Source organism: Typopeltis vanoorti, chromosome 2 (genome assembly GCF_054136105.1).
Source record: "Typopeltis vanoorti isolate ZY-2024b chromosome 2, IOZ_Tvanoo_1.0, whole genome shotgun sequence".
NCBI classification, from domain to species: Eukaryota; Metazoa; Arthropoda; class Arachnida; order Uropygi; family Thelyphonidae; genus Typopeltis; species Typopeltis vanoorti.
Window position 1 is genome coordinate 94486637 of NC_143550.1, and position 25826 is coordinate 94512462.

At 37.4% G+C, this 25826-nt stretch overlaps 1 protein-coding gene across 1 annotated transcript in view; it reads left to right on the plus strand.

Annotated features, from left to right (window-relative positions):
* Positions 1–25826, plus strand: part of LOC150109266 (exportin-T-like) — a 359762-nt gene that overhangs the window by 99775 nt on the left and 234161 nt on the right. The window contains exon 7 of the mRNA XM_090401965.1: positions 3392–3475. Coding sequence (XP_090258091.1) covers positions 3392–3475 — 84 coding nt within the window. The remainder of the gene's footprint in view (positions 1–3391; positions 3476–25826) is intronic.

Below are 25826 nucleotides of genomic sequence, written 5' to 3' on the forward strand. Positions count from 1 at the left end.
AACCTGTGGAACAAGTAAAACAATTCAGCTACTTAGGCACAATTTTTACTGAAGATAGTAAATTAAATATAGAAATAGACAACAGAATCAGCAAAGCTGGTGTGGTGGGAAGTCAATTGAATAAATTCATATGGAATAAGAAAGAAATTAGTGGGAACACTAAATTAGCTGTATACAAGACAGTGTTCAAACCAGTTTTAACTTATGGATCTGAGAGCTGGGTCAGAAGTAAAACACTTGACCAAAGACTAGAGACCGCAGATATGAGGGTCCTGAAAAAGATTAGAGGCGTGAACAGATGGCATCAATGGCAATATCATATTAAAAATGAGGATATTAGGAAAGAACTTGACATTGTCAGCATCCAGGAATGCGTTAGCAGAGTTAATCTCAGGTGGTATGGTCACTTAAATAGAATGGGAGAGGAAAGATTAGCAAAACAAGTGTTCTCTGCCAGGTTGGCAGGAAAACGACCCAGAGAAAGACCAAGATATAGGTGGATTGATACGGTACAAAGTGCCTTAGATGATAGAAATATAAGATCTGATAATGTTGGAGTCTTGACAAGTAACAGACTGATTTGAAGGAAAATTGTAGATAGGAAGTTAGTAATGATGTAATTTTTTCATGTAGTACTGTCATATCCTGTACACCCCTTGAGGGTACATGGCAGGAATTTGATGATGATGATGATGACTTATTATCAAACATTCGAACTGCACCTTTATATTCTTTTCCTTTTCAATCGTAATACTGAGCTAGTTCAATCACTCTTAATCCTCTCTGGCTATATTTTAACCCCCCCCCCCCTCAAGGTCGTAAGTATGCTATTTTTCACGTGTATATGGTCTAGATTCGGGAAGTGCTTTGGGCTGGAACCAATTCCTTTGTCTATCTTGCTGACTTTCTCTTGCACTGATCTTTAAAAATTTATTTGTTTTTTTGACTGTGCCATTAAGGATCGCATAGAGGAATTGTATGTCTTTCCCATACATGTAAGAGAAACATCCAGCTCAACACAGAAATCTCTCTAAAATTTAATTCTAATTCAAGCAACGTTTAAAACTAAATATCAGTCAGTCGTGGCTTTTCTTTCTTCAGGACACACAGGTTCTATATTTTATGAGACAATGCATTGGTAAGGCAGGATCAGGCAAGCTATTAACAAACAAAACAGTTTATTCATTCTAAGTCAAGGCAATTACAAAGATTAAATCTACACACATCAAAATGTCTGTCTCTGATTAACTCAGCTAAATAACATTGGAGACAAAGAAAAACACGTGTCTGGTTCTCCATTCGATTAGATTAGCATTTCTCTCTTAAGCTTAATGACAAGGGCAACATATATATATATATTCATAACAATCAGACGTGTGGATAGACTTTTACACATTCTAACTTGATTTAACTCGGGCTATAAAACGAATTAGGCATAACTAAACTTTACAATCAATTTCCCTTTCATCACATAACATTAGCAAATTTCTCTGAATTCTGTAAACAATTAGTTCACAATTAATTAGAAGTGCGGCTTTCCGACTTCACAAATATTCTTTACGCTAACTAACTATAGGATTGGCATTCTTAGCCTTAATTTTCACAATCTAGGAAAGTTCTACAGAATTCTTACTTGCAACCTTGTCAGCTGGTTCAGTACACTAAATCCTAGAGATCAACGAACACGTTCCTCTTTCTTCAGGTGTAAACCACACTTGGGCACTAGTTCATGGTAACGATGAGTATACAGCATACTCATCGTTAAGAAACTTTGCAGTGGGACTTCTGGAATAGACCATCACTGCTTTTATGAATCTCCTATCATCGTCGGACTTCTGCTGGTGGGACGTGACTCCCCCATCCTTGGAACGGCTGAACACAAGAACCTCTTTGAAGCGAGAGCCAGGAACAGAGCCTTTGGCCCCCCTCAATTTCTCCCTTTTATCCTCTTCTCCTGACCTTGGAACGGCCTCAGATTAAACTGCCTCGATTTTCTTGGAGGGGTTTTCTCCTCCACCCTGCTGTCACTGAGTTCTGGCTGGAAAACCCATTGACCTTTGCGATTTTCGCTAGCCTCAGGTCTACATGTCTAATCCTGTCCAAGCTATTTCTTTGTTTGTACAATTTCAGTAGTTCTTAAATATTTTAAAAATTTACTGTAATATTTTACCAGCTTTAATACAGCAAAAAAATGAGTTAAACTTTAATTCAAGTACTTTGTATAATTAGTTATTTCTAAGTAAAATCGGTATAGAAAAATTTTGTTCTAATTTTTCTTCATACTAGATTTTACACAATTAAGCAAAGCTTGAGTATGGGAGATCTTGTAGGGAGAAAAAAAACCTCGGCATTTGATGCAGGATTTTCCACACAGTTGAGTTAGGGCATGTCCATTTGCCTTGATATTGCCCGAGCAATGCTGGACCCTTCTGTGTTATTCATTCCATGTTCCACAATGGCATTGTAACTTTATCAACTTGTTGAGGAATATTCCATTTGCACCCTCATCTAGGCCTCACTGCTAAAGATCCACTATTTTCAAATTTTAAAATTATTTTTCTAAAATTTGTTATTGTCACTGGACCTTTTCTCCTATCTTTCAAATACTGGAATTCTCAAAGTGTGGCATTAGTGTTGCTGCATTGTTGATAGTAAAGCTTAATTTGCAATGCACATTCTGGTAAGGTGAGATCCATAGCACTTCAGTCTTATCAGAATGACATGAACAGTCTTCCTTATATCCACTAACTCATCAGTAGAAACAGTGTAATTATGCAAATATCATGCGATTCTAGTGCTAAATGTCCCCTGGTTTCAGAATTTTGTACTATTTTTTAAATTCTGTAAATAAAAACCCCATGTTCCAGAGTGTACTTACACTAAGTTTGGTTGAATTTCCTACTTATAAAGCTTTTTTTTTTTCACTACAGGCTCTGCACAACTCCTCTTTAATTATGACCACCCTGTAGATATATTGTATGGGTAGCATCATAGTGAAGAAGATATATATGACTCACTTAATTAAGAATTTGCATCTGTAAAGTATATGTGGATGTGCATGCATTGCCTATTTAGCAAATTTTAGAGATTTATTTTTTATTTATTTAAATTAGTGAATTGTTTACTTAGTTATTCTAAAATGTACATATAAAATGATGCTAGTGAATGTTTCAGACAAAAGCAAAACTAGTGAATGTAAAAAAAAGTGTACAGACTTGAATATGATTCTTCATATCGTGGAACAAGCTGAAATACGATTTATGTTTTTATTTTATTATACTTTTAAGATTTTTTAAATTAAAACACAGTAGTGTGTATATATTTAATGAAATATTTTAAATATAAATAATTATTTTTAAATTAGCATTTTTAATTATTCTTTATTTCTAAGGAATTAGACAGGAATTCTGTAATTAAAGATGCTGTAAGGGATCACTGCATAACAAGTCTAGTTGACTCATGGTATCACATTGTGGTAAGTTATTTTCAAGTAACTAACTGCTTAGACATGCAAGACATGCTTAGGGTACTCCTGTCTATAAATGTATTCAGGAGTACTCTTTGTCTGCATTAGGAGAAATTCTCATATGTATTTATGTTTCTTTCAAAGCATTATACTATCTATTCACTATACATGAATAATAATTTTATTATATATATAATTCTATATGCTAATGTCTTAATTTAATTTTTTTTTTTTTTTTAAATTCAGTAATTTTTCTTTTTAAACCTGCTCTGTACCATACATTTTTACATCGTTATAATGAGTTCTGTGTTCTTTTGCCTTTGGCTGTGTTTATTACTATATTAATGACTGTTCTCAGTTCCCATGAGTTCTTGATGGTGTCACATGACTGGCCAGAGAGCAGCAGAACAGAAGCACTGTAAACCCTGTTTATTCCTTTCTTGTAGTGATCCATTTTCTTTGTTTGTGTATTCACTCTGATAATGTAATGATATGTTCATCACAAAATATTAGTAGTATATATTAAATTCCTTACTTTCCTTATGCAGTTTATGTGTGTAGTCAGGAATTTAAAGATCTCCTTAATCCCCTGACCCACTGTCATGATGATAGTTGTCGAAAGTTTTGTACTGGACAGACATCATGGTCTGTCCAGTACAGTTGGAATGGTACATCTTTGTTTCACATTACAGTAATAAATATAAATAAATAAATACGTGTGTAGAGGCTTAAGTGCTGTGAGGACATCATGTTGGAGGCTTAATGGATTTTTTACAACACTCAAAAAGAATTAAAATAGAATTTAATACTGCCTATATTTTATTCTAGTCACTAGGACATCTACGGAGATTACAAAAACAATTAATGTAACATGCACACACAAATCTTACAATACTAAGCCCAACCACGTGGGTGACACTAAAGTCCTATCTAGGTGGAGCGCCCTCTAAGGGTGGTAGTAGGTGGCCTGGAATGTAAGGTGGGACCTCTGGTGATGAGTGTTTCCCAAATCTTCGGAAGCTTAATGCAACCGTATTTATTAAAATTTGGTTGGTTTCTGAGAGCTGCCGCTGCTTCTAAGAAAAGTCTCTCTTTCTTGAATTTGCTGTGACGGAGCATGGTGGTTTTCTTCTATGATACTCTGTGGGTGGTTTCCAAAACATGGTCAGCCAAGCCTGAATGGCCATAGTTGTGTTTACAGATGTAAGACTTGTGTTCCTCCAGGCAGATGGATGCTGATCTCCCCCCCCCCCCCCCACCCCCCCCCCCCCCCACCCCCCCCCCCCCCCACCCCCCCCCCCCCCCACCCCCCCCCCCCCCCACCCCCCCCCCCCCCCACCCCCCCCCCCCCCCACCCCCCCCCCCCCCCACCCCCCCCCCCCCCCACCCCCCCCCCCCCCCACCCCCCCCCCCCCCCACCCCCCCCCCCCCCCACCCCCCCCCCCCCCCACCCCCCCCCCCCCCCACCCCCCCCCCCCCCCACCCCCCCCCCCCCCCACCCCCCCCCCCCCCCACCCCCCCCCCCCCCCACCCCCCCCCCCCCCCACCCCCCCCCCCCCCCACCCCCCCCCCCCCCCACCCCCCCCCCCCCCCACCCCCCCCCCCCCCCACCCCCCCCCCCCCCCACCCCCCCCCCCCCCCACCCCCCCCCCCCCCCACCCCCCCCCCCCCCCACCCCCCCCCCCCCCCACCCCCCCCCCCCCCCACCCCCCCCCCCCCCCACCCCCCCCCCCCCCCACCCAAAAAAAAAAAAAAAACCTACATCAGTGTTATATCCTATATTTACACGGTCAGAGAACAAATTCATGTTATTTTTTTATTCCTTTAAATACAGCAATAGCAGTGGCCTAAGTAGCATTAGTATTACAATCCTAATAATTATTTCATCACAAGTCCAGATTTACTAGGGTTATTAATTTTAATGTGCCATTTATGTTCTTTTTCTGGATAGGAATTGTGCACCAGTTTTACCTGGTGCACATTTCCTATCCAGAATAAGACAGATTACAGGTGCATTGAATACAGTATACTCCAGGGTGGGTAGGAGGAAGGAGATCCTTTGAGTAGTTGAATCAATTCTTTAATTTTGCATGAGGTTTAAAAGGTTTTATTTGTGTAGTATTCTGTTTATTTTATTTGATATCCCTGTAATATACGGAATGGCTACAGTTTTATTGTAATCCAGTTTATTTTTTCATTAGGTGTTGTCTTGTGAATAATTTTTTCGATTGTATTTTTGCTGTAGAATTTTTTATCAGGAAATTTTTTGTTCATTGGAGCAAAACTTGAAAGTCCTGTTTTTTGGTGTGTTAATGACACTTAAGTTTTGTGTGTATATTGACCGGTATATGTGGGCTTATGGTAAACAGTGATGAAAAGACTGCTGGAAGGAAGATGTGTGACAAGTTTATCCAGAAATTGAAGTATTTTTTTTTTACTTTTCTTATGTTTTGACACTGTGGAGTGAGATAATGAAAACATCAACATATCTAACCCAGACTTTGGATTTTAAAGTAAAGAAATCTAGAGCACATTGCTTAAAAGCTTCTATATAAAACTTAACAATGGGAGAGAGGGTAATGCCAAGCCTATAGCTGTACATTCTTTTTGCAAGTAAAAAGTATTTTGCCATACAAAATAACCAAAATGAAATATAAAGGCAAAGAGAGCCATGTTATGGGAGGAATTTGTCCTGTGTGAAATGCAGTGTAGAAGTAAATTCTTGGGAAACAAGCACTGTGTATTTTAACTGCATCTTCAGGCCTGAAAGTGACTGATTTAAGTAATTCTACTGTTTTCTTTTTAATCTGATTAGTTGGGTTATATTTCAAGTTGATAGATGTCATTGTCAAAGACTAATTGATTTATTTTTTGAAGGTAAATGAAATAACAGTAGCATTCTCTTTATCAGCTCTTTGTAATAACATATCCTGATTTGCCTTTAAAGATTTCACAGCTTCTAATTCATTTCTGGCGAGTTTGCTAGTTATTGTTTTAGTATTATTTTACATATTAGTGGTTTATAATTGTATTTTATCAGTTGTGTTAGTTAGGAGGAACCTTATGCTTCTCTCAATATGGTATATAAAATTCAATTTGTTAACTTTGTTCTAGGTGCAACAGGAAAGTTTAGGCCTTTACTAAAAGTGAGAATTTATCGTTATTCAGGGAAAGGTTAATCACAGGATTGTTAATTGAAGACAATTGGTTGCTGCTGTTATCACTTATTTGTGGTTGGCTACTACTGTTGTTCCTTGTTTGTAGCTACCAACTACAAACAAGTAACCTTAGATTAGCTCTGCTTACACATTCTTGAATACTAATAGTGTCAAATTCCTTTCTAACATCTTCATTTTTAATATGATCCTGCCATTGATGCCGTCAGTTTACTCCTCTAGTTTTTCTCAGAACCCTCATATCTGTGCTCTCTAGTTTTTGATCAAGTGCTTTATTTCTAATCCAGCTCTCAGATGCATAACTTAAAACTGGTTTAAACACTATCTTGTATACTGATAATTTGGTTTTGGCTAATTTCTCTCTCTCTTATTCCATATAAATTTATTCTCCTGGCTACCCACTGTACTAGCTTTGCTTATTCTGTTGTCTATTTCCAGATTTAGCCTACCATCTTCCCTAAAAACTGTGCTTAAATAGTTGAAATATTTTACTTGTTCTATAGAATCTCCATGCAGAATGCAGCTAAAGTTTTCTATGTTCCTGCCTATTTCATAGTTTTGGTCTTTTTATTGCTGCTTTTCATGCAAATTTGTTACAGCTGTTATTCAATTTAGTTAGAGAATCCTGAAGACTTTCGCTACATGTGTTTTGGTGTACAACATCATCTGCATAAAGCAAAGAGCTAAGCTTAATATCTGCATTTCTAATATCAGGTCTAATCCCACTTTCTTGTATAATGTGATCCATATAGATGATGAATAAGAGCGAAAGTAATGTACATCCACCCTTGATTTTACATCAAACCATCTTCCTGTATTTCCTTCAATTTTAACTGCTGACTGACAAATATATATATGGATTGCTCTGTATAAGTTTTGAAAAGCTTTTCTCTGGGTTCCTTGTCATATGCCTTTTCCAGATCTACAGAACTTAAGTACAGATCTTTGTCATATTCACACAATTTCTCAACTATTTGTCTTTAAAGGAAAATCTGATCTTCACAACTTCTATTTGGCCTGAACGCAGCTTGCTCTTCTCAAGTTTCTCTTCCACAGTCTTTCTTCACCTCTTTTGAAGTGTGTGTGTGTGTGTGTGCGCATAAATCTTACCTGGAATACTTAGAGAAATTTCTCTGTAATTCTCACATTTAGCTTTATTCCCTTTTTTTATAGATGGGTACTATGACACCTCTATTCCAATCATTGAAAATTTGATTCTCTCCAGGCCCTCTGAATTAATGCAGTGTAGCTACTGCAAGACTTTTATACCTCCATATTTAAACATTTCTGGTTGAATGTTATCTACTCCAGCTACCTTTCCACATTTTAAGTTTTTTCAATTCAAGTTTTGATATGTACTCCTCTTTGAATTCCTCTTGAAAATTTTTCTAGTACAGTTTTGCAAGTTCTTGGTTTCATTTAACTCTTTCAAAGTAATTACTCCAGACATCTAGGATATCCTTAAATTCAGTTTTATGTCACTTTCTCATCTTTGATTCATTTTATAGTACTCTTTTCTCTGTTTCTAAGCTTCTTCAATAGCATTCAGAACATTTTGCAATCTTCCTGATATTTATTTTTCATACTTTTATCAGTCTTCCCATGAGTTTTACACATAACTTAACTTGCTTATATTTTTCTATGTCTTCTTTTAAAGCATCTGCTGCCTTATTTGCTAGAAACTTTTGGTATGTTTTCTTCTTTTCTGAGACGGCTTCTTTAACCTCTTGTGTCTACCATGGTGTTCTTATTTTTTCTAACCTTGCATACAACTTCACCACCTACCTTCCTAACTGAATCAATCAATGTCTTCTTCAGAGGCTGCAACTGAGACTCCAAGGTTTGATTCTTGTTTTTAAATTGCTGCAAATTTTCTTCAATATGTCAGCTGCCTGTTCTAGTGACTCAAAAAACTCCTCCACTTCTTCCTTGAAGAACCTTCTGTGGGACCATAGGCACAAATACGTTTCATTTTCTATTTTCCATTTTGAAGTTTGCCCACATAACTCTACTTGAAACTGCTTTCCAATCTAGAAGTTTATCTTCATGTTCAGTGTTGAATGCTATTGCTGCTACTTCCTTTTCTTGATCATTATTGCCTGAAAATAGCATCTTATACTTATTTAGTAATATCTTAAATGTTTTTGTATTCTTTGTCTCATTAATGCCAATTATATCCATGTGGTACTTTTCCAATTCTTCTGCAAGTTTGATTTTCTTTCCATTAATACTTTATTTGGAATTATTTATTTTTTACTATCTCTATTGTAATAAATTAAGATAATTTATTTCTGAAAATACATTTAAAAAATTAACGATATATCTCATGAACAAAATAAATTCAGCTTACAAACATTCAACTTGCAAACACATTTCCAAACTTATGTATTTGAAGACCTGAGGAGTAGACAAATATTGTAAAAATAGTATATCGAAAAAATCCTGGCATTTATATAGATGAGTTCCCAAAAATACAACTTTGTGACTCTTAATAAATTTGTATTAAAATTTTTCTTACTATAATTTTACTAATATATAAGCTTCAAATCTAAACAGAAACTTTGTGAGGCTGTTATAGAGAAAGATGCATTAAGAAGTTTAAGTGTTAATGAAAATTATTATAATTAAAATATAACAGTCATTTCAGATAGTACAAATTATAACAAAATTGCCTTAATGTTATCATACACTTCCATATCTTCAGAAATTGAGCATGATCCTACTTTGTCATCACAGTATAAAAACTAATGGTATGATCTTTAATACTTTTCAATTTACAGATCTTAAAAAACAAGTGAGATCAAGACACACAATCACCCTCAGATTGAATGGAGTGCCTAAAGAACATAAAATGGATCACCACTTCCCCTGTGTCCAACAGTGAATAGCAAAAGCTCTCCTACCTATTTTCTTTCTAAATACCTATTAGACTTCATCAATCCTAATATTGGACATTCAAAAACTAATACTTGAAAAACTCTATGCAGTTTGTAGATAATCTTTCAAACATATAAATTATCCCATCAGATATATTAGCTAGTTTAGATGCAGTTTTGTTGCATACAAACGCTTCTGTGGAAGACTCAAAAGAAAACTGTGAAGACTTATTTTCTACTGATATCATATATCTCTTTCATCATCATCTCAAATCCTTATTCTTTACTTAGAAAGGAAAATTTTACTACCAAATATATATATATATACTATAATATGGGGTGTTTAAGGGTCAAAGCTGAATAACTGAGAGGAGACCTCCATACAGCCTTTAAAGGAATGCCGAGAACCGACCAGGGATTCTGACCTAATGTCCAATCCTCACCTTCTCGTGGTGCACCCTGTTGGGTATCTACCTGGATACTGAAGGAACGAGGATGGGCTGGCAATTTGGGATTTAGCCGACCAAATTGTATTCTTATTGGCTTAAACCAATATAGAAAATGATGATACAACATGACACAATTTCATGCCGGATGGGGCATCGCCTGGGTAAACAAGGCCCTCGTTGTTTTTGCCAGGGAACCAGGGCGAACAGCAAAAAGTCATCTACTGGAACAAATCTGAAAGCACACCTCAACTCAACATCACCAGAGTTAAAGATCGGTACTATCAACATAAGAAGCCTGAATGGCAAAGAAATGGAGCTAGCTGAAGAACTAGATAAGTACCAGATCGACATAATAGGGGTGACTGAAACAAAAAAGACAAAAACTGGCAAGATCTTTCTAAGCAATAAATACAAAATGTTATATTCAGGAAATGACAATCAAGGAAAAGAAGGAGTAGCCATAGTATTCAACACAAAATACGAGGCTCATCTTCTTGAATGGCAGTCAGTCTCAAGTAGAGTAATGTGTGCAAATATGAGAATGGGGAATTGGACAATGAGACTTATTTGTGCCTATGGTCCCACAGAAGATTCTACTAAGGTAGAAGTGGAGGAATTTTTTGAGGCTTTAGAAAAGCAACTGATACAATGAAAAAGGTGGGGATCTAAATAGCAGAGTAGGAAATGATTGTCAGACATACAAAATGTCAGACATTTTGGGAAAATTTGGAGAAAAGAGCAAAGCTAATAATAATAGCAAATACCTGTTGGATTTATATACTTAAATACTTGTCAGGACATGGACTGGTTATTACTAACACCATATTCCAACATAAAAATGTGCACAAATTCACATGGAGAGAAAAGGCAAGGAATAAGAAAAGTCTCATTGCCTATGTTATTGTTGATAGTGTTGTTTTCTCCCTGGTGCAGGACACCAGAGTGTACAGAGGATTTGAAATTGGAAGTGATCACTATTTAGTCTTGAGCAGGATGAAATTGAATTTCATATTAAAAAGAATAACATGTAATAAAGTTTTAAAGCGAATAAAAGTTGAGCAGCTCTCAGGTGGGAACTGTAGACTAAAATTTTTGAAGATTATTGAAGAAAAAATGAAAGAGTTTGAGAACAGGAACCAAACCTTGGAGATTCAGTGGCAAGAAAATAAAACTGAAGAAAACCTTGATTGATTCACCTAGAGAGGCATGTGGTAAGGTTGTCTGCAAGGATAGAAAAATCAGAACTCCATGGTGGACACAGGAAGTTAAAGAGGCAGTGAAGGAAAAGAAGAAAGCATATCAAACGTTCCTGGCAAATAAGTCAGCTTTTGCTCTTAGAGAATACAGAGACAAATGTAAGAAAGCGAAACACTGTGTAAAACTAGCTAAACAAAAGTCATGGGAGGACTTTGGCAAGAACATAGAAAATATATATCAAGAAGGTGGTAAGATATTCTGGAGGTTGCTGAAGAAGCCTAGAAATGGAGGAAAGAGTGCAGTAAAAGGAGTTAGAGATGATAAAGGTAACATGAAAACGTGAGAAAAATATATCCTTGAAGTATGGAGTAATTACTTCGAAAAATTGCTAAATGAAACGAGCAGTGATAGCACACTGGTAAAAACACTCAACAGGCATGCAGTCAGGAATACATATCCATACTTGAAGTAGAAAAAGCTATCACAGGCTAGAAATGTGGAAAGGTAGCAAGAGTAGATGATATTCAACCAGAAATGCTGAAATATGGTGGTATGAAAGTCTTACAGTGGCTGCACGACATAGTTCAGAAAGCCTGGACAGAGGGACGAATTCCCGATGATTGGAGTAGAGTTCTAATAGTACCCATATATAAAAAGGAAAATATAACTGAATGTGAGAATTACAGAGGTATTTCCCTACTGAGTGTTCAATGGCAAGAGATATGCAAGCACACTTTTAGTCATCATCATCAACTTCCTCCCATGTACCCACAATGGGTTTCTATGTTGATATAATAGTACTACATGAAAAAATTACATCATTACTAACTTCCTATCTACAATTTCCTCCAAATCAGTCTGTTACTTGTCAAGACTCCAACATTATCAGATCTTATATTTCTATCGTCTAACGCACTTTGTACCGTATCAATCCACCTATATCTTGGTCTTCCTCTGGGTCGTTTTCCTGCCAACCTGGCAGAGAACACTTGTTTTGCTAATCTTTCCTCTCCCATTCTGTTTAAGTGACCATACCACCTGAGATTAGCTCTGCTAACGCATTCCTGGATGTTGACAATGTCAAGTTCTTTCCTAATATCCTCATTTTTAATATGATATTGCCATTGATGCCATCTGTTCACTCCTCTAATCTTTCTCAGGACTCTCATATCTGTGGTCTCTAGTCTTTGGTCAAGTGTTTTACTTCTGACCCAGCTCTCGGATCCATAAGTTAAAACTGGTTTGAACACTGTCTTGTATACAGCTAATTTAGTGTTCCGACTAATTTCTCTCTTATTCCATATGAATTTATTCAATTGATTTCCCACCATACCAGCTTTGCTGATTCTGTTGTCTATTTCTATATTTAATTTACCATCTTCAGTAAAAATCGTGCCTAAATAACTGAAATGTTTTACTTGTTCAACAGGTTCTCCATTCACAACACAGTTGACATTTTCAATGATTCTGCCTATTTTCATTGTCTTTGTCTTTTTATTGCTGACCTTCATACCATATCTATTACAACAGTTATTCAATTTAGTCAGTGAATCTTGCAGACTTGTAGCAGATTTATTTAGAAGTATAACATCGTCTGCATAAAGCAAAGAGTTGACATTAACATCTCTAATTTTGGTATTGTGTTTAATACCACTTTCTTTCATAATGTGATCCATATAGATAATGAATAACAGAGGGGATAATGTACATCCTTGTCTCACACCAGATTCAACATTAAACCATCTTCCTGTAACTTCCTTCAATTCTAACTGCTGACTTACAAGTCAAATAAAGACTAAGTATTGCTTGATATAATGCCCCATTGACACCATATAACTGCAGCGTTTTGAATAGCTTCTCTCTTGGCACCTTGTCATATGCCTTTTCCAAATCGACAAAACTTAAATACAGATCTTTGTTATATTCCAATGCTTTCTCGACTATTTGTCGTAAAGTGAAGATCTGAATCTGACAGCCTCAATTTGGCCTGAATCCAGCTTGTTCTTCACCAAGCTTTTCTTCCACAATTCTTCTAAACCGTTTCTCAAGAATACTTGCATATATCTAGTGGGTCAAGCGCTACGAACGTGTTTTGAAGAGCTCCTGATTCAGATAAGTTTTACTAGGAATAATTAAGTATATATGCGTAATTGTTTAAGTAAGAGCGGCTGTAAACGTTGTACGCTACCGATATTATTAGTGTGGAGTTTTTTTCTTGCTTAAACTAAATACGAAAACGTTAATATTAGACCTAGTAACCTGCAGAGAAAAAAAAAAAAAAAAAAAAATGGCGGCGGCATTGTCATTCCATGATTTTAATTTGCATTTCAGTCGGTTCGTTAAGTGTGAAGTCTGTTATATGTATTCCTTCGATTACATAAATGATTTGTGGATGTTTAGTGTGGATGGAAGAAGGGTGTGTGCGAAATGTGACCTGAACGAGGAATTGATGAATGCGAATATGAAGTTGATGACAGAAAGTGCTAGTACCGATTGTGTCGCGTGTGCACGTTTGAAAGAGAAGGATGGAGAGCAAGACAGGCGAAAAAATGTTAAAAAATCAGGAAAAAGGAAAAAGAGCGATTTGACAACCGTAACGGATGTTAAAGGGACGAAAGTGAGGCGGAAAGAAATGAAATTGAGAGAACGAATGAAAGTAGAAATGGCGTGGTGCAGAAATCGCAAGTAAAAATAATCGAAAGAATGAATGATAGCGAAAAAAGAATGACTGATGGCGAAAGTTGGACGCATGTTAGTCCGAAAGTACGGAAACAAAGTAAGATATGTGAGAGTGAAAGTGAGAAGAATGATAGTGAAAGTTGGACGTATGTTGGACCAAAAGTACGGAAACAAAGAAGGATGAATGAGAGGGAAAGTGAGAAGAGGGGGTCGAGAGTTAGAAAGTTAGAAAGATTTAATGATAGAGTGAATGTGTCGCGAGGTTCAGAAGGTGAATTGGATTGGATGAAGCAAGAAATGAAATGGATGCGGAATGAAATTAAGAGAATTCAGGTCAAAACTATTAAAATAAATCATGATGGCATGAAAGAGTTAACAAAAGATGAGCGAGTGGCGTTGTATGGCGACTCCATTATTAAAGGTGTGCTCTTTAATAACGGATAAAATATACAAGCCATGTTTTCCAGGCGGTAAAATGAGTAGAGTGATTGAGGCATTGAATATGAGGCGGGAACGAGCAAAAGAGTTAATTGTATTAATTGGTACGAATGATTTGAGAGAGAACAAAGAGCATGTCAAAATGAATGTCAGGAGACTGCTTGGAAAGATAAAGGAGAATAGTGTGACAGGAAGGGTGGTCAGTGTGTTGCCTAGGTATGATTGTGGTGAAATGAGGCGGAGAGCAAGGATTATGAATGATATTCTGGCTGAAATGTGTGAGGAGATGGGAGTACAGTTTGTTAATGTGTGGAATGAGTTTGAGGGACGAAGTGAGCTGTATGGGAGCGATGGACTGCATTTGAGTGGTTATGGTGTGAGTCGCTTGGAGAGACTGCTGCTGGAAGGTAGAGAAGTGAATAGAGAGAATGAATCAGATCGAGAGGGGAGTGATGTGGAAGAGCAGGAGAGTAAGACAGGAGAGATTGAAGGAGTGGAAATGAATGTGGAAGTGAGTGGTATGAGTATAGAAAATGAGAGAATGGGTGTGCAAGAGGAGCAGAGAAACGGGGAGGCTCAGGGTGGACAGGGATACACAGCGTGAGAAAGGTGGATGCTCCAAGAGGAGGTGAGAGAATGTGTAGGCAGGAAAGTAATGCGATGATCAGGGATCAAAAGGAAACAGATGGAATTGCAAAGGGTTCTAAAATGAAGAAGCAGAAAGGGAAATGGCCCCAGTCCAGCATGGAGAGATCACATCGAGTGAGTGGTATCAGTGGAACTAGCTGTAGATCCAGAAATGAGTTGTTGTGTTTGTATACCAATGCTAGAAGTATAAGAAACAAGGTGGATGAAATGGTTGCACTAATTGCGTCTGTGCACCCAGAGATTGTCGGAATAAGTGAGACATGGTTAGATGAGGATGACATCCTGACAGGAATAGAGATGGAAAGGTATGATGTGTTTCGTGAGGATAGAAGGGGTAAAAAGGGAGGGGGAGTGTTATTGATGATAGAGAAAGAGTTATGTCCATACAAGGTAGAGATGCAAGAGGGAAATGGGGCCAGTGGTTTTGAGGCAGTATGGTGTGAGATAGAGGTGAATAGAATCAAATACTTGGTGGGATGTTGTTATAGACCTGGTAATGTGGATGGTGGTGATAGTGAAATGTATAGTCAAATAAGCCAAGCAAATAAGAAAAGGGTGATCATTATGGGTGATTTTAATTATGGCAATATAGACTGGAATGAAGAGATAGCAACTGGAAGTAAAGAAAATGAGTTTCTTGAGTTTTTGAGGGATAACTACCTCAGACAGTATGTAACAGAGGGCACAAGAGGATTAAGGGTCTTGGATTTGGTCATCTCATCGGAGGATGTAATTATCAATGAGGTATCAAATCATCCACCAATTGGTGAAAGTGACCATTAGGTGATTACTTGGGTGGTTGCCAGCAGTGCAAGGACCCCTGTGAAAAAAGGGTATATGTGGAACTACAAGGGGGGGGTGATTATGAAGAGCTCAGGAGACAGCTTGCAGGTGTAGCATGAGGAGTTAGCTGGAAAAGAGATCAATGCAGCTTGGAGGATTTTCAAAAAATATTTAGTGGATGCAATGTCTAAATGTATACCACGGGTGAGAAGGTTAAATAAGTTAGGTGTGAGATGGATGAATAAAGAGATTAAGCATGCAATACAGAGAAAAAGGGCATTGTGGAGGCAGCATAAGAGAAGTGGAAGTAACCAATTTCATGAGTTCTACAAAGACCAGGCAAGGAGAGTGACTTGGTTGGTGAGAGTAGCTAAAGAGAGGTATGAACAGCAGTTAGCTAATGAAGCTAAAAAGAATCCTAGGGAGTTCTTTCGATATGTAGCCAGCAAAAGAAAGAATGATTATGGAAGGATGACATTGATTAGAGGAAATGGTATAAAGACAGCTGTTGCAGAATGTTTGGTGGAGATACTTAATGAGCAGTTCATAAAGATCTTTCAATCTTGTGAATGTGACTTCATGGAGAGATTGAGAGCAGTTGATGATGGGGAGGAGAGACTGACTGTAAGTGAGCAAGAGGTGTTTGGGGAGTTGAGTAAACTAGATGTAAATAAGGCTGTGGGACTTGATAATATATCACCGCGTATTCTGAAGGAATGTGCCAGAGAGTTGACACCTGCCTTGACATATTTTTTTAATACGAGTCTTGCACTTGGTCAAGTCCCTAAAGAGTGGAAGGAGGGCAAGATTGTGCCACTTCATAAAGGAGGTGATCGAACTCAAGCATCAAACTATAGGCCTATCTGTGTGTCAGGTGTTGTGGTTAAGTTGTTGGAGAAGCTTGTGAGAACTAGGATCCAGAGTTGGGTTGACAACAATGGTATAATCTTTGATGGACAGCATGGATTTGCTAAAGGGAGGTCGTGTTTTAGTAATCTACTTATTATTACAATAAAGTGACTGCTTCCTTGGACAGAGGAGAAGGATACACAGTAATATACTTGGATTTCGCAAAAGCTTTTGATAGAGTACCTCATGATAAGTTGACAGTCAAACTAGAGCAGATGGGGTTGGATATTAGATTAGTGCATTGGATTGGAGACTGGCTATCTGATAGGTATCAACAAGTTGTGTATGGGGGTGCAATATCCAGGAAAAGGAAAGTCACTAGTGGAGTGCCTCAGGGATCTGTTTTAGGGCCATTACTATTTAACTTGTATATTAATGATATTGGCGAAGATTTGGATGGAGATATTCAGTTGTTTGCAGATGATGCAAAGTTGGGACGAACCATAAAGAGTAGTGAAGATGTTGTGGCCTTGCAACAAGACTTGAATAAATTGAGTGATTGGGCAAGCAAATGGGGATGTGAGTTCAATGTTGCAAAATGTAAGGTTTTAAAATTTGGAAAACAAAGATGGGATGCAGAATTTATGCTTGGTGAGAATATATTGTTGGAAGTAGACGAAATAAGAGATCTGGGAGTGATAGTGGATAAGGATCTAAAATTTAGGGGACACATCGCCAAAATTGTGAAGACAACACAAAGGCTTCTGGGAATGATGAGGAGGACACTGACGTGTAGAAGTAGGGAGATTCTTGTTCCATTGAATAAGGCTTTGATTAGGCCACACATGGACTATTGTGCCCAGATTTGGTCACCTGGTTTTCAGAAGGATGAAGAGATGTTGGAAAGGGTCCAAAGGCGACTGACTAAGGTAGTTTCTGACCTCTGGAATGTCGAGTATGAGGAAAGATTGAAAAGATGTAATTTGCAGAGTCTAGTGGAGAGAAGGAAGAGGGGAGATATGATAGAGACCTACAAGTTGGTAAGGGGTTGTTATAGGATCAATGGTGGAGAAGTTCTACAGCGAATAGTGGGAGATCAGGGGAGAACCAGAGGTCATCCCTGGAAACTGTATAAAGAGGGTGTGAGTAGGGGAGTGAGAGGTAGGTTTTTTTCGTGCAGAGTTGTGAATGATTGGAATGCCTTGCCTGAGAGTGTGGTGTCTGCAAGGAGTTTGAATGTGTTTAAGACCCGGTATGATGAGATGTGTGTGAGATAAAAGGACCTCCTAGATGAGTCTTTGACTCCATGAGGTCTTGTTTAATAATAATAATAATAATATCTTACCAGGAACACTCAGTAGGGATATACCTCTGTAATTCTCACATTCAGTTTTATTTCCCTTTTTATATATGGGTACTATGAGAGCTCTACTCCAATCATCGGGAATTCGTCCCTCTGTCCAGACTTTCTGAACTATGCAGTGCAGCCACTGTAAGACTTTTATACCACCATACTTCAGCATTTCTGGTCAAATATCATCTACTTCTGCTGCCTTTCCACATTTCAAGCCTTTGATGGCCTTTTCTACTTCAAGTATGGATATGTATTCCTGACTGCATGCTTGGTCAGTGTTTTTTTATCACTGTGCTGTCATCACTGCTTGTTTCATTTAGCAGTTTTTCAAAGTAATTACTCCTTACTTCAAGGATATCTTTTTCTCCTGTTTTCATGTCACCTTTATCATCTCTAACTCCTTTTACAGCACTCTTTCCTCCATTCCTAAGCTTCTTCAACAACCTCCTGAATATTTTGCCACCTTCTTGATATTTATTTTCTATATTCTTGCCAAAGTCCTCCCATGACTTTTGTTTAGCTAGTTTTACACACTGTTTAGCTTTCTTACATTTGTCTCTGTATTCTCTAAGAGCAAAAGCTGACGTATTTGCCAGGAACGTTTGATATGCTTTCTTCTTTTCCTTCACTGCCTCTTTAACTTCCTGTGTCCACCATGGAGTTCTGATTTTTTTATCCTTGCACACAACCTCACCACATGCCTCTCTGGCAGAATCAATCAATGTTTTCTTCAGAGTTTGCCACTGAATCTCCAAGGTTTGGTTCCTGTTCTCAAACTCTTTCATTTTTTCTTCAATAATCTTTGTGTATTTTAGTCTACAGTTCACATCTGAGAGCTGCTCAACTTTTATTCGCTTTAAAACTTTCTTACATGTTGTTCTTTTCAATATGAAATTCAATTTTATCCTGCTCAAGACTAAATAGTGATCATTTCCAATTTCAAATCCTCTGTACACTCTGGTGTCCTGCACCAGGGAGTAAACATCACTATTAACAATAACATAGACAATGAGACTTTTCTTATTCCTAGCCTCTTCTCTCCATGTGAATTTGTGCACATTTTTATGTTGGAACATGGTGTTAGTAATAACCAGTCCATGTCCTGAGCAGAAATCCAGCAGATATTTGCCATTATTATTAGCTTTGTTCTTTTCTCCAAATTTTCCCAAAATATTTTTATATGTCTCACAATCATTTCCTACTCTGTTATTTAGATCCCCAACAAGGACCAACTTTTCCTTTTTCATTGTGTCAGTTGCTTTTTCTAAAGCATCAAAAAATTCCTCCACTTCTACCTTTGTAGAACCTTCTGTGGTACCATAGGCACAAATAAGTCTCATTGTCCAGTTCCCCATTCTCATATTTGCCCACATTACTCTACTTGAGACTGACTGCCATTCAAGAAGATTAGCCTTGTATTTTCTGTTGAATACTATGGCTATTCCTTCTTTTCCTTGATTGTCATTGCCTGAATATAACATTTTGTATTTATTGCTCAGAAAGATCTCACCAGTTTTGGTCTTTTTTGTTTCAGTCACCCCTATTATGTCGATCTGGTACTTATCTAATTCCTCAGCTAGCTCCATTTCTTTGCCATTCAGGCTTCTTACGTTGATAGTACCGATCTTTAACTCTGGCGATGTTGAGTTGGGGTTTGTTTTCAGATTTGTTCCAGTAGCTGACTCTTTGCTTTTCGCCCTGGTTCCCTGGCGAAAACAACGGGGGCCTTGTTTAACCGGGCGACGCCCCAGTCGGCATGAAATTTTGTCATGTTGTACCATCATTTTTTATTTTGGTTTAACCAATAAGAATACAATTTGATCGGCTAAATCCCAAATTGCCAGCCCATCCTCATTCGTTCAGTATCAAAGTAGATACCCAACAGGGTGCACCACGAGAAGGTGAGGATTGGACATTAGGTCAGAATCCCTGGGTCGGTTCTCGGCATTCCTTTAAAGGCTATGTGGAGGTCTCCTCTCAGTTATACAGCTTTGACCCTTAAGAACCCCGCACACTTTTAGTGAAGATGGTAAATTAAATATGGAAGTAGACAACAGAATCAACAAAGCTGGTATGGTAGGAAGTCAATTGAATAAATTCATATGGAATAAGAGAGAAATTAGTCGGAACACTAAATTAGCTGTATACAAGATTTATGCAAGCACATTTGAGAAACAGTTATGAAGAATTGTGGAAGAAAAGCTTGGTGAAGAACAAGCTAGATTCAGGCCAAATAGAGGCTGCCAGGATCAGATCTTCACTTTACGACAAATGGTTGAGAAAGCATGGGAATATAACAAAAATCTGTATTTAAGTTTTGTTGATCTGGAAAGGGCATACGACAAGATGCCAAGAGAGAAGCTATTCTAAATCAAGCTATTGAGCTAAATTCATTTTATGATAACATGAATAAACGTTCTTTCTATCTACAGATAGTTTTCTTTCAGTAACAATGATGTCCTATTTTTAGCATTATAATTGTTTTTTTTTTATTTAGGATCCTGGATTTTCTACAGTCCTGTTTATAGTTGCTCTTAGAGAGGAAGGTTTCCATGGGTTGAATATATGCCTTCCATATGATTTTTAGACCATCATTATTGTTCAGATTTGGGTGGTTGGTAATAATCTCACAAGCTTCCTTAAATTTAAGTTCATACCATGTTTTGGTGTGATGTAGACAACTAGTACTTTTCCAGTCAATTCTATAAGGTGTTGGGCATGATCAGAAAAGACAGTTTCACCATAATTATTATATTTAATGTGCGTTTATGTTCTTTTTCTCTGATCGGAATTGTGTGTCCTGTTTCTCCTATACATGGTATGTTACAGGTGCAATAAATACGGTATACTCCAGGGTGGGCCAGCAGAGGGAGTGGGTCTTTGGATGAGTTAAGTAAGCTTTTTAATTTTGCAGGAGGTTTAAAGGTGGCTTTGTGGTTGTATTTTTATAGTATTCTGTTTATTTTATCTGATGTCTCTTTAATGTAAGGAATGGTTATAGTTTTATTGTAGTCTGGTTTGTCTTTGTTTTTTATTGAGGTCTTGTAGAGAATTTTGTTAATAGTGTTGGCTGTACCTATTTTTTTGAAAAGTATTGCTGAAAACTTTAAATTCGTCTTTCAGTGCCTGTTCGCTGGAGCAGATCTTCAGAGCCGTGTTTTTTACGGTATTAATGACACCTAGTTTTTGTGTTGGTGGTGGTAGGAGTTTATATGTATATATTGGCCAGTATGTGTTGTTTCTGATAAACAGTGAAGAAAAGATTGCCAGATGGAAGACATGTGACAAATGTATCTAGAAACAGAAGTGTGTTTTCTGTTTTTATTCTCAATTGTGAACTGTATGCATTTGTGTTGTTTGTTCGGGTGGCTAAAGAATGTGTCTGGTGGCCATGAGACCAGATCGCGAAAACATCATCAATGTATCTAAGCCAGACTTTAGGTTTTAAAGGAGAGAAACCTAAAGCAAGTTGCTCAAAATTTCCATATAAAAATTAGCAATGGGGGGGGGGGGATAATGGAGAACTCATGGCTGTGCCTTCTTTTTGTAGATAGAAAGCAGTTTGCCATACAAAATAACCAGAACACAAAACATGTGCAAAGAGCGCCGTGATATCTGGAGGGAATTTGTTCTGTAAAAGAAGGATTGTTTCATTGATTGGGGGCAGAGACATCAAAACTGACTAATAAATCATCTTTTTCTAATGTAATGTCTTTGATGATGTTTATGAAGTGTGTGTTTTTGATATAGGAAGGGGAATGACCTACCAACTCGTGAGTATTGCCCCTAATTTCATGGCTAAGTGATAATTCGGGCTATCTATCCCTTCGACTATTGGCCGAAGTGGTGTGTTTTCTTTGTGTATTTTTGGTTGCCCGTACAGAAACATTTCTGTACGATTATCATTAGAAGTTTACAGGGGGTCAAAGCTATATAACTGAGAGGAGACCTCCACATAGCCTTTAAAGGAATGCGGAGAACCGACCAGGGTTTCTGACCTAATGTCCAATCCTCACCTTCTCATGGTGCACCCTGTTGGGTATCTACCTGGATACTGAACGAACAAGGATGTGCTGGCAATTTGGGATTTAGCTGTACAAATTGCCAGCACATTCTCATTCATTCAGTATCCAGGTAGATATCCAACACATTTTGTATTTTGTCCCAGCCGGCACAAAATACAAAATGATAGCACAACATGACAAAATTTCATGCTGGCTGGGATGCGCCCATTTAAATAAGGGTCCCCGTTGTTTTCGCCAGGGAACCAGTGCGAAAAGTCGCTACTGGAACAAATCTGAAAATGCACCCCAACTCAACATCACCAGAGTTAAAGATCGGTACTATCTACATAAGAAGCCTAAATGGCAGAGAAATGGAGCTAGCCGAGGAATTAGATAAGTACCAGATCGACATAATAGGATTGACTGAAACAAAAAACACAAAAACTGGTGAGATCTTTCTGAGCAATAAATACAAAATGTTATATTCAGGCAATAACAATCAAGGAAAAGAAGATGTAATAGTATCCAACACTAAATATATGGCTAATCTTCTTGAATGGCAGGCAGTCTCAAGTAGAGTGATGAAGGGGGGAAATGTGAGAATGAGGAACTGGACAATGATTATCAGACATACAAAAATATTTTGGGAAAATTTGGAGAAAAGAGCAAAGTAAATAATAATGGCAAATACCTGTTGGATTTCAGCTCAGGATTTCAGGTCTGGTTATTACTAACACCATGTTCCAACATAAAAATGTGCACAAATTCACATGGAGAGAAGAGGCTAGGAATAAGAAAAGTCTCATTGACTATGTTATTGTTAATAATGATATTTTCACCCTAGTGAAGGACACCAGGTGTACAGAGTCAAAGCTATATTTTAAATCCTCTGTACACCAAAGTGTACAGAGGATTTAAAATTGGAAGTGATCACAATTTAGTCTTGAGCAGGATAAAATTGAATTTCGTATTGAAAAGAATAAAATGTAAGAAAGTTCTAAAGCGAATAAAACTTGGGCAGCTCTCAGATGTGAACTGTAGACTAAAATACACAAAGATTATTGAAGAAAAAATGAAAGAGTTTGAGAACAGTAATCAAACCTTGGAGATTCGGTGGCAAGCCTTGAAGAAAGCCCTGATTGATTCAGCTAGAGAGGCATGTGGTGAAGTTGTGTGCAAGGATAGTAAAATTAGAACTCCATGGTGAACACAGGAAGTTAAAAGAGGCAGTGAAGTAAAAGAAGAAAGATATCAAAAGTTCCTGGCAAATATGTCAGCTTGTGCTCTTAGAGAATACAGAGACAAATGTAAGAAAACTAAACAGTGTGTAAAACTAGCTAAACAAAAGTCATGGGAAGACTTTGGCAAGAACATAGAAAATAAATATCAAGAAGGTGGCAAGATATTCTGGAGGTTATTGAAGAAGCGTAGGAATGGAGGAAAGAGTGCTGTAAAAGGAGTTAGAGATGATAAAGGTGACATGAAAACAGGAGAAAAAGATATCCTTATAGTATGCAGTAATTACTTTGAAATTTTGCTAAATGAAACAAGCAATGATGACATCAGAGTGATAAAAAAACACTCACCAGGCATGCAGTCAGGAATACATATCCATACTTGAAGTAGAAAAAGCCATCAAAGTCTTGAAATGTGGAAAGGTAGCAGGAGTAGATGATATATGGCCTGAAATGCTGAAGTATGGTGGTCTTACAGCACCTGCACTGCATAGTTTAGAATGCCTGGGCAGAGGGACGAATTCCAGACGAGTGGAGTAGAGCTCTCATAGTACCCATATATAAAAAGGGAAATAAAACTGAATGTGAGAATTACAGAGATATATCCCTACTGAGTGTTCCTGGTAAGATATATGCAAGTATTCTTGAGAAACGGTTGAGAAGAATTGTGGAAGAAAAGCTTGGTGAAGAACAAGCTGGATTCAGGCCAAATAGAGGCTGTCAGGATCAGATCTTCACTTTACGACAAATAGTCGAGAAAGCATTGGAATATAACAAAGATCTGTATTTAAGTTTTGTCGATTTGGAAAAGGCATATGACAAGGTGCCAAGAGAGAAGCTATTCAAAACACTGCAGTTATATGGTGTCAATGGGGCATTATATCAAGCAATACTTAGTCTTTATTTGAGTTGTAAGTCAGCAGTTAGAATTGAAGGAAGTACAGGAAGATGGTTTAATGTTGAATCTGGTGTGAGACAAGGATGTACATTATCCCCTCTGTTATTCATTATCTATATGGATCACATTATGAAAGAAAGTGGTATTAAACACGATATCAAAATTAGAGATGTTAATGTCAACTCTTTGCTTTATGCAGACGATGTTATACTTCTAAATAAATCTGCTACAAGTCTGCAAGATTCTCTGACTAAATTGAATAACTGTTGTAATAGATATGGTATGAAGGTCAGCAATAAAAAGGCAAAGACAATGAAAATAGGTAGAATAGTTGAAAATGTCAACTGCTTTATGAACAGAGAACCTGTGGAACAAGTAAAACATTTCAGATATTTAGGCACAATTTTTAGTGAAAAAATTAAATATGGATACTGACAACAGAATTAATAAAGCTGGTATGGTAGGAAGTCAATTGAATAAATTCATATGGAATAAGAGAGAAATTAGTCAGAACACTAAATTAGCTCTATACAAGACAGTTTCAAACCAGTTTTAACTTATGGATCTGAAAGCTCGGTCAGAAGTAAAACACTTGACCAAAGACTAGATCTGGGTTTCTCAAACTTTTTCTACAGCAGAACACTTCACGAATCCTGAAATTTTCACGGAACACCTTAGTTATTTTGTAATGTATTGATTAATTATTAATTGGTAATTTAGCTGTTTTTATTATTAATTAATAATTAATTAAACCAACTTTAGATTAATTTGTGCTGATTTTCATTGGCATCCTATTGTGATCACTAAAAATTTATAATATTATTATAAGTACTTGCGAGTGAATGCAGACTTTTTCTCCTGTGTGCTGGTTGTTTTCCCCTCCTTTTGTACATTCTGGAGATCTTTGTAGGCTTGAGGTGGATGGCTCACTATCCGTTCCGTCACAAACACTTTCAATAAGAAATTTCTTAATACCAAAATTAAACAAAGCGCCTTGTCTCTTATTCATATTAGAATTTAAATGTGTATTCCTATTGCTTTTAAAAAACCACGACCCTCCGGTTTCAGAACAAGCACTTACACACTATGATATGAACTTGCGAAGAAAGTATTCAGTATTAATAAATTTGAGAACCAGATACTGGCTTTCTTGATCTTCAATTTCAGTGGAAAAATTTCTTTATACTTCCTTGCTGATTGGTCATTGACTTTTGCAACACAGATGTTATTGCCTTCAGTTTTGAGAACACGCCGCCCATTGTTGTAATCGGCTTGCAGGCAATTTTTATGATCGGTCATAAACGTCGGTATTCCCTTTCCCAATTGTTGAAAGAGTTCGATGTGTGAAAATTAACGATAATTCCTGAATATTTTCATGTTTAAAAATATTACTCTTGGTCACTGACATTTGCTACGCAGATGTCATTTCCTTCAGTTTTGACAACAGTGGATATGCCACCCATTATAATCCGCTTGCAGGCAATTTTTATTACCCGTCATAAATAGTGGTATTCCCTTTGTTGAAAGGTTTCGATGTGTGAAAATTAATGATACATGGATGTTATTAGGCATTCTGAGTCTGAGCTTTTAGACATATTGACGAATATTATTCTCCTCAGAATATTTCTACTATAAAATATTTATTCATGAAAAATGCTTAGAAAACTAAAATGACAAATTATAGAACTTCTTGCGGAACACTTATTCACCTTCCGCGGAACACTGAGAAACCCTGGAGTAGAGACTGCAGATATGAGAGTCCTGAGAAAGATTA